The following is a 14,723-nucleotide window of genomic DNA, read 5'->3' on the forward strand; positions in this document are numbered from 1 at the left end:
TCCAGGCTGGGTGGCTGAGCCACTGCCCCAGTGGCACCCATGTGGGAGCTGGGTCCTGTCAGCACCTGCCTCCCATCCCGGTTTTTGTCCTGCCCTGAGTTACAGGGTTTCACCACCCGTGTAAAACCAGCAGAAGTACCTCCTGGACCCGCTGTGTCAAATGTCTCTGAATGGGAAGGGAGATTCTCTCTGTTGGGACAGTAAATTGGATGAGAAGGGAGTCCGGAGGCAGCTGCCATGGTCTGTAGGAATGGGTTTTGACCCTCCCTGAGAGGCTCTAGGGACTGATGTAGTGGATGCTGTGTGTAACCAAAGCTCTGTCCAGCCGGCTGAGGGAGGAGTCCATGCCAGTTGTTACAGAGGTGTTGCTCATTGCATCTGCTAAAGCAGCCTTGAGGCCACTGTGCTTGACCATAATGAAATCATCCGTAATTTGTGCCTTTTCTTCTGAAATAGATTAACTAAAATTTTCTAGTGTGGATGGAGTTTTAGTTTCTCATTAATTACGTGCTTCTGGGAAATTGGACAGAAAGCAAATAAATGCACAGATGTGTTGCTAGGTTAAGATTTTCCATGAGCTGTTCACAGCGTCGCCCTAGTGCTGGTAATTGCTTATGTTCTGCTTGCTGCCCCCGGTGTCCCTTCCCTCCCACTTGGGCTGGTGGTTTGTCAGTACGTTCGTGTTCAGTGTGTGAGGACCTTTGCTGATGTCCCTCCAATGCAGCAGAAGCTTTTTTTGGGGGGGCGGTGTGGTGTCACAGGCTGGGCGGTGTTTTGGTTATGTCTGTAATTGCTCTGGGCTGTAGGGTGCATAGAGCAGGCTTGGGTGTATGGACTGGACCAAGGCCCATGATCGCCATTCATAGAGCACTTAGGAAAAATGGAACAGTAAAATGTTGACAGTCACTGAAGGCAGCAATACCTGCCAGCCTTCCGATAAACCTATTGCCAGACACTAACTGGTGACTCTCTATCTGTGGCCTTTTAACCAGGAGAACTGGTTCTAGTGTGAAATTGGTGCTTCCTAAAGTCAAGCTTAAGCCCAGCTGGGCAGTTTTGGCTGACAGGCAGCTGGAGCCTGGAAGCCTGCTTCAAGCAGTGCCTGGGAGGACAGACCTGGGTGGGTGTACACTGCTTCTGTTCACTGCTGTCCCGGCCTCCAGAAATACTCAGTATGGGGCTCTCTGGGTGTTCTGTGTGTTCAGTAACGCTGCAAGGGCTTCCCCTCCTTGCATCATATTCCTAAACACGTCTGTCTTCTCTAGAGAAGGGTCTGACCACCACCATTGCTGGGGCCACCAGGGAGCCCAGGCATCTGCGTGTTGTCCTGATGTTGAGATTGCAGCTATTTGCTCTCCCTTCCTATGTAGTGCTACTTTGTGATTTTAAAATGAAGGTGTAAAGACACATTTATCTAAATTAGCTTTGTGTGAACACTTAACTGCTTTCACCCATGTGTAAAGTGGGTGTTAAATAATGGATCTGAGGGGACCAAGCTTGTTGATCTTGGCTTGTTACACACAAGGGTAGATAATACACAGCTGGGTGCAGACTAGAGAAGGACAAAAAATGGGTCTCATTTCCCACTGTGAGGGTAGAAAAACAGGACGTTACAGGGAAGCCATTCGCAGTAGAGATCTGTGCTCACATCTCATCTCACGCTGGCATAAATCAGATGCAGTCCTGCTAGAAAATGGACTTACAATGGCATAACAGGTCAAAATTAAACTCCCAGGTGTGATCTTCATCTTTCTAAATCAAAGATTTAGAATCTAGAAGATAGTTAATCAGAGATTGTCACCCAAGCCACCACGGCTGAGGCTGCAAGAGTTCCACAGCAGCTGGGCTGAGTGGTGCAGGATGCTGCTCTGCCTGGGCCCTGTGGTGCGGGAGGTTGGTCCCTCGCTCCGTCTCTGGGGAAGGCTGGAATCGCCTGGGCATGGAGGGGTGAGGGCAGCTGGAGGTGTGCATGTGCCGATGCCACCTCCAGTACTTCTAGAAGGCAGTTTTTACCAGTGGGTTGTGTTACAGGCTTTGGCGTGGATCTAAACCCTGGTTGTTTTGCTGAATGTTGAGTTTCTGCCCTTTCTCAGGCCTGGCACCCCTGGATGAGACCAGGATGAGCCCGGGTGTGTGAACAGAAGCAGTCCCTCCACTGCCCCTCTCCTGGGCAGAGGGTGTTTCTCAAGGCGGTGGAGGCTGGCAGGCGCTGTGTGTGGCTGCCTGGCTGCGGTGGCATAGTGCGAGCCCCTTCCACATCGTGTTAGCAGTGCTATTAGCTGAGCTTGTATGCTGCTCATGAACATGAAGTAGCAAGTAATATCTGTCTTGGACTGGTAGACTTAAATTCCAAATCTGTATGTTTGGAATAGTATGTTTACCCAGAGCCTAATTTGACATAAATTGGATTTCTTTGGACTCATTTACTGTGCAACTTCCTACTAGTGTTGTGGTTGAGTACAAGCTCATTTTGTATGTGTTTGGAGAACCTGTAAAAGGCAGGACAGTGAGGAACCCCTCCTCCAGCATCACCCTGCTCCCCTGGTGTCTCCAAGGTGCCCTGATCTCCCATGGCCTTGGCAGACTGACCTTCAAGGTTTTCTGCACCAGCCAGGGCAACTCTGGGCCTGAGAAGGGGTTCTTTTGCCATTCCGCCTTCCCTACATGCCCCTGTCCATGAGAGGGGTCTGAAGGCTGCAAGGTGTCCCTATATCGGATGCCATACACGGCAGCCTGGGCACTTGGCTCTGCAGCGCCCAGGGCAGTGTCCTGGCGCAGCAGGTATTCCTGTGGCACTGTACCTCCCTCAAACATCCCAACTGTTGAGAGCTGGGGCAGGGGCCAGCCTGAGGTACCCACTTCATGAGGGGTCCACGCCTCACCACCTCTGCTTGTGCTGCTCTCACAGCTGCTGGGCCCATGGTGGGAAGGAAGCACAGCGTACCCACTGCAGCAGAGCCTTCCCCCTGCCTTGGTTGTTTACGAGCTGCTGCCAAGAGGCTGCGGCTCGTCCGTGCTCTGTGCTGCATGCATTAATAGCCTCCTGTCCCCGGCACCCACACACACGTTGCCAAGACAATGACCTTTGATTGCTCTGGACAAACTGTGCTTTTGTGCCTCTCTGTGCGTGGGGAACCACTGTGTGTTGTACCTGCGGCAGGCTGAGCTGCCATCCAGTGCTTGTGCCAGGGAAGTCTGGGCATCCCACTGGTGCCATGTCCTTGGCAGAAGCGCTGGCTGTGCAGAGCAGTGCCTGTGTGGGTGACTTCTGAGCAAACATCTCCTACCCATATACCTGTCACGGGCTATAACTTAGCTGTGCTCTATTTGCTGTTATCTTTGTGCCACATCCATGGGCTGAAACAACTGGTTAGCCCACCTTGAGCTGGGAAGGCCCCAGGAGAGGGGCCGTGCAGAATGGCCATGGCTTGCCCTTTGCACTTTGCCACAGCAGGGCAGGACTGCAGGCAAAACCTCATTGAGTGTGTGCAGATGCTGCAGCGTCAGGGAACATCTCCAACTTGTTTTGCCTTCGCACAATACTTGCTGGTCAGACTTCAGCATTTATTATTGCCCTGATTGAGCTACGTAGCTCATCGCTTATGTCAGAAGTTGTGCAAAGCTGTAAGATCTTCAAAGTCTGTGTGATAAGGTATGCTGGAGGCTTCAGTTTGTCCCATTGCTCACTAGAAGGAAAGCTTAAGCATCCACGCAGTCTGTCGAAGAGCCGCAGTATCCTCACCCTGAAGGCAAGCAGCAGGAGCTCGTCTTCGCTCAGCGGGGCAGGGGGAGGCAGCTGGCTGACATCGCTGACCTGGGGAGTGGAGGTGAGTGGTGTCAGCACCGCAGCAGCATGGTACAGGGCTTCAGGGTTTTGGTCTCTCCCCAGCAGACAAACCTGCCCCTGTGGCAGGAACCCGTGGAGGAAGGGAGCTGCCATGCTCCTTGCCCTCATGGATTGCAGCTCTTCTCACCGCAGCAGAGCCACAGTGACCCTCAGGGGTGCAGGCAGGGACATTGGAGACCTACCCAGGAGTGTTTCCTGTATCCTGCAGCCCCTTACAGGGGCTGTAGAGTCAGGGCTGCCAGGGCTGGTGAGTCCTCTGTCTGCATGGGACTGAGCGCAGGTACACCTCCACTGTTTGCTGTTTTGGGGGGCAGGACCATGCGGCAACATAGGGAGCACGCACTGTGGGATGAGCGTGCTTCCCCATGGATGGGAACTTCCCTGGCTGTCCTGCTCCTGCTGTGGAGAGTGACTTTGTGTGGAGCTACCTCTGTGCTTGAGAAATACCTGCACTTTGGTTCCCATGTTGAATTTTGCTTGTCGCCCCATGGCAAGGAAGGAAACAGCGATCTTATCCTGGCCCAGGATCCTGACCCCCACGTGCCAGTTGAGGGAGATGAAGATGGGTCTCAGCGGGGCATGGGGTCCTGGTGACATGACGCTGTTTGGCCATGTCCACCTCCTCACCCTTCTGCCTCCTTGGTCCAAATACTGCCCTCCCTGAATACTCATGTATATCCTAAAAAAGAGGAAAATCAAAGCTCTGAACCTTGCAGCTCCCATGGCAGCTTCCACAGAGGGACAGGACTGAGGCACAGCTAATTGGGGGTCTAACTCCTGCCTCTCAAAACACAGAGGGTGGCCCTGCCCCTCTGGGGGGCACCTGAAGCAGGCCCTTGAGCTGCTATACTCGTCTTTTAATTTTTGAATGCTCTTAAAAATACCCTCTATGACCTTTGAAATTTAAAAAGCACAGTGGAGAGCAAAACTGCTCCGGCCAACTTAAACATACCACACAGTTCCGTTTGGATAATAGCAAGTACTTCTGCCGTCAGATTTAAATATTGCTTGTATTTCAGCATAACTTGGCTTGTCTTCATGTACTATGCAAACACGACATTTTTTCTTCTGTACAACAATGATCGCCAGATTTCCAGATGGATAGCTGTCGTCAGATAAGGTTTTCATAACTCCTTTCTTTGTCTGGTCTATTATTACATTCTGAATATTGCAGAGCGCTACTTTGGAGTATAAAAATGGGCATATTAACCAGATCACTGTGTTAAAGGTGGAATGATGGTGTGCTGCCAGCGTTACCTGGGACACTGCCAGTGCTTTTCTCCTACATTGAAGTATTCTATATACTCTGACAAAAGAGATACAGAATACATTTTTGTTGTTTTCTAACCAATAACCCACGCAGAACTGCTTAGCAAGTTTTTATCTTAAAGACACGTTCCTGGACAATGCTAATGATTGAAAGTATGAGGCTAGCAAGTGAAGTGGTCAAAGTACTCAACTTGGATGACAGCAGAGAAAACAGGGGCAGGTATTATTCTCCCAGAGCTAAAAAGAAAACAAATGTGGAGAAAAGAGGCCCTTGGCACAGAAACCTGACTGGAGCAGGAGGTATTTTGTGTCTCACTGGGATTTCCCTCCCGCAAGACTTGCTATTGGAAGTGCATGTGCTTATGGCACTTTGCCACCTCCATGACTGGCAGCATCCCTGGGACAAAGGCAGCCTGGAGGGCAGAGCAGAGAAGTAGCCTCAAGCCTGTTTGCTTTGGTGGCAGAACTCAGGTAGACTTTCATACACCCCTGGGTCAGAAAAAAAGTCAGCCACAGTAAGGAAAAATAACTTGGGTGACTTAAAATGTTACGGCTTAAATAATGGCAAAGGCAGGCTGAAAGCTATGGGGTCCTTTGGTGAAACTGACACATTTTTATTTCTTCAAACATACTCTTAGTTACACTGTTAACTTCAGTTTGTCTGTGCACCTTTTATGTACTCCTGCCTGCAGGGCAGAGACCTCAGCCCTGTGCTGGTGCAAAATGATGTGCTGGTTTGTCCCTGTGTGAAGAGTGGGGCTGAATGGTTTGGGAGCCCACTCGGCCAGCAACGCCCTTCCACGGGTGGCCAGAGCTCGGGAGTGGGTCTAAATACTGGGCTAGCATATTTCTTAAGCTGGGTATTAAAGGCACAAGGCTATGTAAGTGGCTTCACTACTTCTTTTTTCCAGACTGTGAAAACGAATGTGAATGGTGGACCAGGGTATTCGGTGATAAAGCAGCCTAGGACTCAGGTAAAATTACAGTTACAACCCTGGACTAATGCAGGCCAATGAACTCCGTAAAGGATACAATAACTGCGCTGTTCCATCTGGAAGCATGGTGAGGAATTTCCCTCCATGTTTGTAGTATTTTTCCAGCAATTCATTCTTCACTACCTAAGGTAGGAAAAGAAACGATAAAATGGATGAGAGCAGTCCTGCACCAGCTGCCCTTGAAAGGCAGAGAGGCAGGTGCCGGGCTTCAGCCGCTCCGGAGTGTGGACACATCCAAGATGCAGCCCATCGAACATGTCCGCGGCAGCTACTTGCCTTTCCACCAACAGAGGTAAAATCACAGCAGGTGACACTGTAGGAGATGGGCTCCTCCTTGGGCTCTGCTGCTCTCTCAGCAGGTGTCAGCGTCCAGCTGTTTGGTGATGGGGGCTCCAGGGAAAGCTGGTAGAAAATTGTGCCAAGTTCATTTAAACCTAGAGAGGAAAGGGAGGGTTTGTGTGCATTGGGTAGGGCTGGCAGTGCCGATGGTGGGGAGGCTGTAACTTGGAGGAGTGGGAATTTCTGGCTGAAATGCTCCATCCTGGGAGTCTGTTTCAAGGTATTTTCTATCTAACAAGGACAGTCCAAAGTGTTCAGCTATTTCAGAGAACAGAATTATGAAAAAAGATGTAGTATGACTTTTTTTGGATAGCATTTGTGGCTCCATGCTCTGCAGGACTGATGATCTGAAATCCTTGGTGCCACAAAAGCCTCTGTACCCTGACATCCTCTGTGAAAATAGGCCCATATTATAAATCTAGTTCATCTGTTCTTAGTCAAAATGCCTGTGATTTTACAGCTAGATCCAAAGGGCTGCTCAGTCATTCACAGACTGGGCTAGGATTTAGTGGAGTATTCACTTGACTAGGCAAAATGTCGATCCCCCTAATTCTGGCAGTTCATACCTTCCAAGGGCTTGGCTTTGCTAACTCATTATTCTCGAAAGTAAATTTCTGTGCATCTCAGTTGAAACAGTCATATGCCATTTAATATGGCAGTATCTATTTCAATGGGGTTGCACACTTGACAGTGAGCTAATGTGTCATTGTATAAATCCTCCTGTTCCATTAGAGAGCATTAGAGACAAGCAATTCCCTTGAATTCATTGTTGTAATAAATAGACAAATACATAAGGAAATGCAAACTCACGTTCAGCTTCAAGTGCTGTCTTTGCTGCCTGCAAAAATAACTGTCTGGTTGATCGTCTCTCCAGATGCCTGGAAATGAAAATGTTCCTGATATGTTTCATACATCCTGTTTTGAAAACTAAAGGCACTGGGTATCCTTTCCATAGGAATGCAAGTTTCTGAATCTGTTTTTTCTCTCCACTCACACAATTGCATATAAGTTAGAGGCAACGGAATATCACCAAAAAGGAATTGCTTCCATACAGAGATTTCAGTGAATAGACTAAACACTGTAATGGACTGTGTATCAGGATTTTCTGTGAAAGAGGAGAGCTGCCCACAAGATCAAGGAAACAACTAATCTCCAAGAATACTTTGACTGTTCTTCTTATCTAGCTTCCTATAAATTTGACAGAGTCTGACAATGACTTTGGTGTATGCTCTGTACGTAATATGAGGTACTCTCACCATCAGACTGCAAATGATGTTCAAGCAAGCTAGCAGTTTACATCCAGGTATACTGATTTAGTTTTCTTTAAGCCTATGCTATAGACTCAGATATTTTTATAAGCTTTGGGCCTCCTACCAAACAGCCCAGTAGAAGTCAAACTTGCAGAGTTCTCATGACTCTGGAAACTAGAATCCAAATGCATGGTCACAGTTTATGCAGCAAAATAGAGAAACACAAATTCAAGCTTTGCTTCAGTATCTGGGGTAAAGCTAGACCCGAGTATTATCCCTCCTGCAGCTGCAGTTATGTTTTTGGCTCTACGTGTCTCTAGGTACTGTGTCTGAAAGCAGTAGAATGAATGCTTTGCTCAGTACATACCTCGCCACCTTCTATTACAGCCTGATAGGAGAAAAGCCAAGAGGCTCCAGATAGAATGTGAACCTGTGTTGCCTAAAGCAAATTTTTTTCTTCTCTCATTGCCTCTTGCTGCAGTTTCATTTTCTTAATGCTTCTTTTCCCCCCAGAGTCACCTGTTGTGCCTTACACAGACCAGAACCCCAGTTCTCCCTGTAGTCATTTCACGGTACCTCTCGTACGCCCTCTCCTCTGATGGCAGCCTGTCAAATTCAGTGCCATGGGACTCATGGGGGACGACATCAGTGGGAATGCTCTCGGCACGTTCATGGGTCTTCCCCTCATGGCACCCATGGGAGCCGACATCAATGGGAATGCTCCCATCATCTTTGTGGGTCTTCCCCTTGTGGGATTCTTGGGTGCTGACATCAATGGGAATGCTCTGGATGCCTTCATGGGTCTTCCTCTCATGGGACTTATGGAGGCCGATATCAATGGGAATGCTCCAGATGCCTTCGTGGGTCTTCCCCTCATGGGTCTTCTGGGGGCCAGCATCAGTGGGAATGTTACAGGTGCCTTCGTAGGTCTTCCTCTCATTCACGATGAACTCGTAGAGGTCTCGATTATGTTCACAGCAAAACTTCTGAAAGGCAGAAGAGCAGTGCCGTGAGAGTGGGCCTTTCCACACCCAGCCTCTGCTAATGTTTCCTACCAGCTTACTGATTCATAATCCTGTGACAGTGGCCAAATGTCTTCAAAGGAAGGGAACGGCTTCAGCAGGCTGCCACAGTACTCACATCTTGGAGCAAAGTCCTCCTCTATCTGAAGTGGAGGTGAGGAGACAGAACATGGGGAGGACAAAAATAATGGTATCAGCACACAAATCCTCATTTTATCTTGGGGAAAGAGGGCTATGCTCAAAATGCAACGTCATAAAATGTGTAAGAGCAGTTAAAACTGATCTGTGCCTGTGATATCTTGGGATGATTTAACTCTAAACATTAGGTTCAGGAAACCACCAAAAAGAAAAGCTGCTCTATAGTAAGTAAATAAATAAAACCCCTCAAATAAATGGAATAACTGTAGTACCTATGAGACCCATTCCTTCCAAGGGAAAGCTTCAGAGCATGAAGAACGCTACAGCTGAGTACTCTGATGCATTAACCCTTTCAAGTACATTGCTTGGGGCTTTGGAGAGAAAAAGCTCCCAGATTGTTGCACTGTTGATCATAGGAAAATCTGTGGGGAATTTCATGAGGAACCACCAGCAGATTTGTTGACAAAAGAGCTGAGCATGTTTGACCAGATGCACATCAGGACTGCTCTGGGATATATTTTGAGGATGGGTACTAGATATTCTGAAAGAAATATCTATTTTTTAAAAACACATTTTGAAACTGAGTTACAGAAGGTGCAGCTGCCAAGAGCGTGCTGCTGAATTTCATGCCTATTGCCGCCGCTCCCAAGGGCAGCACACCAAGCTCAGCGCTGCTTGAGAGCAATCCATTAGCAGCAGCAAGGGGTGAAGGGCAGGTACCTGCTCCAGGCCACTTAGCTGGTGTGCTTCACTTACACTTCATTTACTATACCATGTGTTTAACACTTTCATTCAAATCCTTCAATTTCAGAAAAGAACATATTAATTTGAAATATTTGGTTTCTCTGGAGCATTATTCTTAGAAATTCCCTTGCTTCCCCACCTCATGCTTAGGATTAGCTCTCTTTGCTGACTTTACTCTGCTAAGAGTTATGGGGAACTCTGTGCCCTTCTTGTAATTCTTTAACTGTATACCAAGTATTTATACAAACTTTGTACCACTGTTTTAGCCAGAAGGCAAATTCTTCTGCTCGGAAATTCTCGATACAGGATGCAGCATTGGGGAGAAGAGTTGCACAGCTTCTTACTGTTCAGGAGTGCACAATAAGCATCATTTCAACAGCCTCACAAAAGAAAAACTCTTTTGTAAAGGAACGTGTGCACTGGCTTGGCAAAGGGCATTGTTTTTGTTTTTGCTACATGGGAATTAAACAGAAAAAGCTGCACAGTAGGGAACATCTACCAGTGCCTCACCTCAACCTGTAAGATTTCTCGTAACGATTCAGGTCTGTAGGCCAGAAGGCTAGGCAGGCCAGTGGATGGGAACGTGCGCAGTGATTTCTTGAACAGCTTCACAAAATCTTCTTCCAACTCAAAGTGGAAAATGACAAAAGCAATTTGGAGTCATATCTTTCTCCAGGGCTAAACCTATTAAGCATATATATATGCAACCTGGGTGAGTCCTTACCTCCATGTCGCACACAAAACATCTAAGCTTCTGGACTCTTCTGACAGGGCTGCAAGTAATAGCGACAGTGAGAATTACTGAATGGCTGTGCTGTGCTCTCAGAAAGCATATCTTCTAGACATATTTGTTTTGTGCCTCTTTCAGCATGCCAGCCTTTTCTCATTGACCACATCAGCTGCCTGAGGCTTTCTTGCCAGACTTGCTCCTACAGTTTCAGAAGGGCAACCTGGATCTGCATGTAACCCTTCCCAGATGCCTGAGGGACTGTAACTGGGCACTGACATGGGACCAGGGCTTTACAAAAGTGTCTGCCGAAGTCATGGAGATGGCTTATTGCTGAGAGTCAGTGACTTGTAGAACTGAGCTAATACTGCATTATCCTCTAAAGCATTTCCAGCCTCTCTAGTCCTAAAAAGAAAGAGCTGTAGAGACATTCGACGTTTTCTCTCATTTCTAAGTACATTCTGCATAAATGTAACAAAGGGTTCTTTGCCCTTTGCAGTGACAGGAACATCTCAGATGACTGTGTGTCTAGCACTGTCCTCAGTAGTGCTGACATCCAGCCACCTCAGGTGCACAGCTGTGTGCTGTCCCATATACATCACCTCCTGCCTGAACATCAACATGGCCAGCATACCAACTGCTACAGCCTCCCCTTCAGCCAAACTAAACACATTCTTAGTTCTTTTAGCCTTGAATTTCAGTTTCCCTTGTTGCCACCCAATTTATCTTGCCCTTCTAAGTAAGCTTATTCTGCTTTCCAGAAAATACTCAGCCAGATGAAACTCTGGGCAGCTGAAACACCAAAATCTTTCTAATCCTTCTCCATGGAAAGGGTGAAAAAATCAGAATGTGTATTTAAAAGGATGGGATAAAAATCATAACAGCCCCATGTCAACACCCAGCTTCCTAGGCCTGTGGTGGGACCCACAGGTCGGGAATGCACCTGGAGGTGAATGAATGCACCAACACAGAAGGAAAAGCGGAAAGCAATGCTATGGGAGTCACTTATACTTTTAGAAGGCTGAATGACATGGCTGCTGGTTTGCTTGAACTTCTTTTGAATTGCAGTTCAAAGACACGTAGTTATCACCACAGCAATCAAGCTATGTCACAGAAAGTAGCTGTCACATAAACCCCACCTGAGAAGAAGTGACTTCAGGAAGTGCATGGTGCTGGTGCTTCACTGGTGTGAAGCTGTGCAGGCCGGCACAGCGCTGGGTGCACCATGGCACCGAGGGACACAGGGAAGCCTGGCACCCAGGGTGCAGTGCTCAGGGCAGGTGGACCCTCCACTTCTTACTCTGCCCTCTCTAATGGACTTTGCAGCTTCTGAATCGTCTCTACCTACCACTGCTGCATCCAAACCCAAGTAGATGATTTACCACTGGTTACATTTGGGTATTCTGTATTTCAGCCACAGTCACCCCAAGGACTTGTGAAGCTCCACCTAAGGTACAAAGCTTACAGTGTTTTCTCCTGCAAACACAGTCACAGTACATTTCCGAACAAACATCCTCCCAAGGTGAGAAGAGAGCAATGTTTATCTGTTGTGGGCTGTGCATGTCACCTTTCTATTGGGATGGATCTGCACACAGCTAACTCCAGTACTTTCAGCTGGTGTGCTGTTTTGTGGCCCTGATCACTCCTGCTGCTAGAGGCACATGAGATGCAGGAGACATCCTCCAACAGAGGAGAGCTGCCTGGCATTGAAAATGAATCACAGAATCAGTTAGGTTGGAAAAGACCTTTAAGATCATCAAGTCCAACCATTACCCCAGGACTGCCAAGACCACCACTAAACCATATCACTGAGGGCCCCATCTACATGGTTTCTGAACACTTAAAAAAAAACCAAAAACCACCACTTAAAAAGCACAAAGGCTGTTTGATGGGGTGCCCAAAAGGCATGGGGTCAGGCAGCAACTACCACTAACATGCTGCGTGCTAAGGTATAGTGCTGTACTTCGGCGGATGAGCGAAGGAGCTGGTTACTCGATCGCATGCTGGGATGACTCAGCTGAGCAGGAGGAGAAGAAAGGTTGATACATCTCCAGCTCTCCTGAGAGGCTTTGCCAGCACCCCTCACAGAAATACAATACACTCTTTCTGCCATCTGCTGAGCACTCCTACGCCTGCTGGCTGGCAGAGTGGTCCCGCAGGTTCATTTAGAAGTGGGTCTGCAGAGAGGGTAACGAGGGGGCCGCAGTGGGGGTCCCTGGGGGCTGCTCCAGGTCTGCCACCACTTTGCAAGAGGATCTCTAGGGAACTGCAAAGTCACAAGTCTTCTGTGAAAGCCCAAGGCAGCTTGAGTGAAAGACAATACAAGTGAGCAGCTCTTCCTTGAACAAAGCTGTTTCTTACTTGATTTTCTGTAGGCGTGTTCGTGGATCCAGCCAGCTTCTCTCTGCATTGACACTGAAATTCCTGGCAGCTTCTGAGTCTTGATGGGTTCAACGCTGCCCGATGTTCCCCTTAATGTAAGACACAAACCCACCTGTTAGCCACACACAATGACTTCAAAGCAGTTGCCCTGGACCATTGTACCGATGAAGGAGACTTTTCTGAATGTATCTAATTAGAACTCCGAACGCTGTGGATGCAGTAAGCGGGGCTGGCCCTGGTTTAGCTACGGAGGAGGGAGGTGCCAGCTGGGCCCTGCCAGCCGGGCCCTGCCAGCCGCTGACCAAGGTCGCTCGGCCGGCTTCTCCTCCGCCTTCCCTCCTGCGGTTTTCGAGAGATCGGTCGGTACCTGCTCCATTGCAGCAGAGAGCCTCGGGGAGCGCCCTGCTGCCCGGGGATCCCGCGATCGCCCCGCAGTTGTCTGCGCAGCCGGCGCTACCGACCTGTCCGTCTCTCTTCAGAGAGCCGGGGGAGCGGGGCCCGCCTGCGACGCTGCAAGGGGAGCCGCGGGGAGAAACCGCGCTGTGCTGTGCTGGCCCGGCCCGACCCGGCCCACCCGGCCCCGTTCCCGGCCCGCACCGTCCATGGCATGGCCGGGCCTGGTGCGGGGGCGCTGGCGGGCGCCGTCTCCATGGCGACGCGGCGGGCGCGGGGGCTGCGAGGCAGGTATGAGCGGTGGGGCTGAGCGGTTGCGGGCGGTGCTGCCCCTGTCCGCGGTGAAGCGGAAATCCGCAGTCGGGCGCTGACGGACGTAAACGGCCTCCGGAGGAGGCGGAGGTGCCCAGCGCGGTGCGGCCGCTTCAAGAGCTCCCGGCGATGGCGCCCACAGAGCCGCGGCAGCAGCCCCCAGCACGCGGCTGCCGTGAACCTGGTGAGCGGCCGGAGCCGCGCTGCAGCCTCCTGCGCGGAGTGGGAGCAGGGGTGAAGGTGAAACACGGGTTAGGGAACTTGGTGTGGCTTTCCTGTTCGAGCACAAACTCCTAACTGCACCCAAAGCACATGCCTAAGTGGTTTAGTGGTGGACGTGACAGTCCCGGAATAACAGTTGGGCTTGATGATCTTAAAGGTCTTTTCTAACCTAGTGGATTCTATGATTTGCATCATATGCTTGTCATATATGGGTTACCGATGTCTCCTGTAGGGCTAGATGATGCTGTTGAACTCCTCCAAGGAATCTGCACTTGCAGCTTGGAGAAGCAAAGAAAGCAATTTCCTTCAGATACGTCATCTGCAAACAAATACAGGCTTTAGAGTTACCTAAGGACAGTGCGTGTGTGCTACGTTATGTGGACTTTGTATAAAAAAAATGTAGTTGTCTTATGAGCGGATGAGTTCCGCAACAAAATAAGTAAGTCTTAGTAATTTTTAAAACTGGAAGGAGTGTGTTGAGGCGCAGCCAGTGGTCTTAGCACAGTGTCTGGACACGCTGCTCGGCTTGTGTTGGTGCTGATAGCTCCCTATAGCACTGGAGTCCTGGGAGATCGCTTCCATGCTCGGTTGGTGCAGATCCTGGTATTGCCACAGCGTTCGCTCCTGCCTGCAGTGCCATGGCATGGGCTGAGGCGAGTGCCTGTCCCAGCAGCACGTGGCTTGGCGCTGGCACAGCTGCAGGTGGGAACTACTCAAGTTGTGCTGCATTTTTGCTATGAATTCATCAGTCCCTAGGAGTTTCTGCATTTTTTCTTTGTGTTTAAAATGAAAATTGTTTTTTGGGGAGAACTATCAACAGAAAAACTGTTTCCTAGGCACAGATCTTGATCACTCATACTGCTGCCTGCCATTAAGTGGTCCTGGGTGGTGTTGAAGCACAGCTGAGAGGGGCTGTTGTGTGCATGTCATTAGCTGCAGCCTGGTGGGGCAGCGGGAGGGCTTCCTGCAGCACAGAGGACTCCCTTGCTGCTGCCGGCTCCTGGGCAGAGTTTTCTCTGGGTATGTTTCACTGTCCACCTCAAAGCCCAGTTGCTTTTTTGGTGGTCAGGAGTTTTCTTAAGA

The 14,723-nt window shown here is 49.3% G+C and overlaps 1 protein-coding gene across 4 annotated transcripts; it reads right to left on the reverse strand.

Annotated features, from left to right (window-relative positions):
* Positions 1-3,543: 3,543 nt before the first annotated feature.
* On the reverse strand, positions 3,544-13,528 carry ERICH6 (glutamate rich 6). 4 transcript variants are annotated; one of them, XM_032920119.1, is made up of 12 exons: positions 13,311-13,524; positions 12,693-12,802; positions 10,329-10,377; positions 10,115-10,231; positions 8,764-8,865; positions 8,277-8,686; positions 7,261-7,328; positions 6,388-6,545; positions 6,149-6,234; positions 4,800-4,952; positions 4,295-4,526; positions 3,544-3,814 (listed from the first exon to the last, which is right to left on the reverse strand). In XM_032920119.1, the coding sequence occupies exons 3-12, from the start codon at positions 10,332-10,334 to the stop codon at positions 3,551-3,553; spliced, it is 1,596 nt and encodes a 531-aa protein (XP_032776010.1). In that variant the 5' UTR covers positions 10,335-10,377; positions 12,693-12,802; positions 13,311-13,524; the 3' UTR covers positions 3,544-3,550. The 4 variants fall into 4 exon arrangements, with proteins under 4 accessions (XP_032776010.1, XP_032776011.1, XP_030350895.1 ...); XM_032920120.1 differs by lacking the exon at positions 4,295-4,526 and having other exon boundaries at positions 3,551-3,814; positions 13,311-13,523; XM_030495035.1 differs by having other exon boundaries at positions 3,725-4,526; positions 13,311-13,528.
* Positions 13,529-14,723: the final 1,195 nt, after the last annotated feature.

The sequence above is a fragment of the Strigops habroptila genome, chromosome 8 (genome assembly GCF_004027225.2).
Source record: "Strigops habroptila isolate Jane chromosome 8, bStrHab1.2.pri, whole genome shotgun sequence".
NCBI classification, from domain to species: domain Eukaryota; kingdom Metazoa; phylum Chordata; class Aves; order Psittaciformes; family Psittacidae; genus Strigops; species Strigops habroptila.

What these genes read in the sequence shown, in the direction of transcription:
- ERICH6 (XM_030495035.1), bottom strand. An exon ending in GATGGAACAGCGCAGTTATT is followed by an intron (nt 4,953 to 6,148) that starts GTATCCTTTACG and finishes ATCTGACGACAG; the next exon opens with CTATCCATCTGGAAATCTGG. An exon ending in TATCCAAACGGAACTGTGTG is followed by an intron (nt 4,527 to 4,799) that starts GTATGTTTAAGT and finishes CCTCTTTTTTAG; the next exon opens with GATATACATGAGTATTCAGG.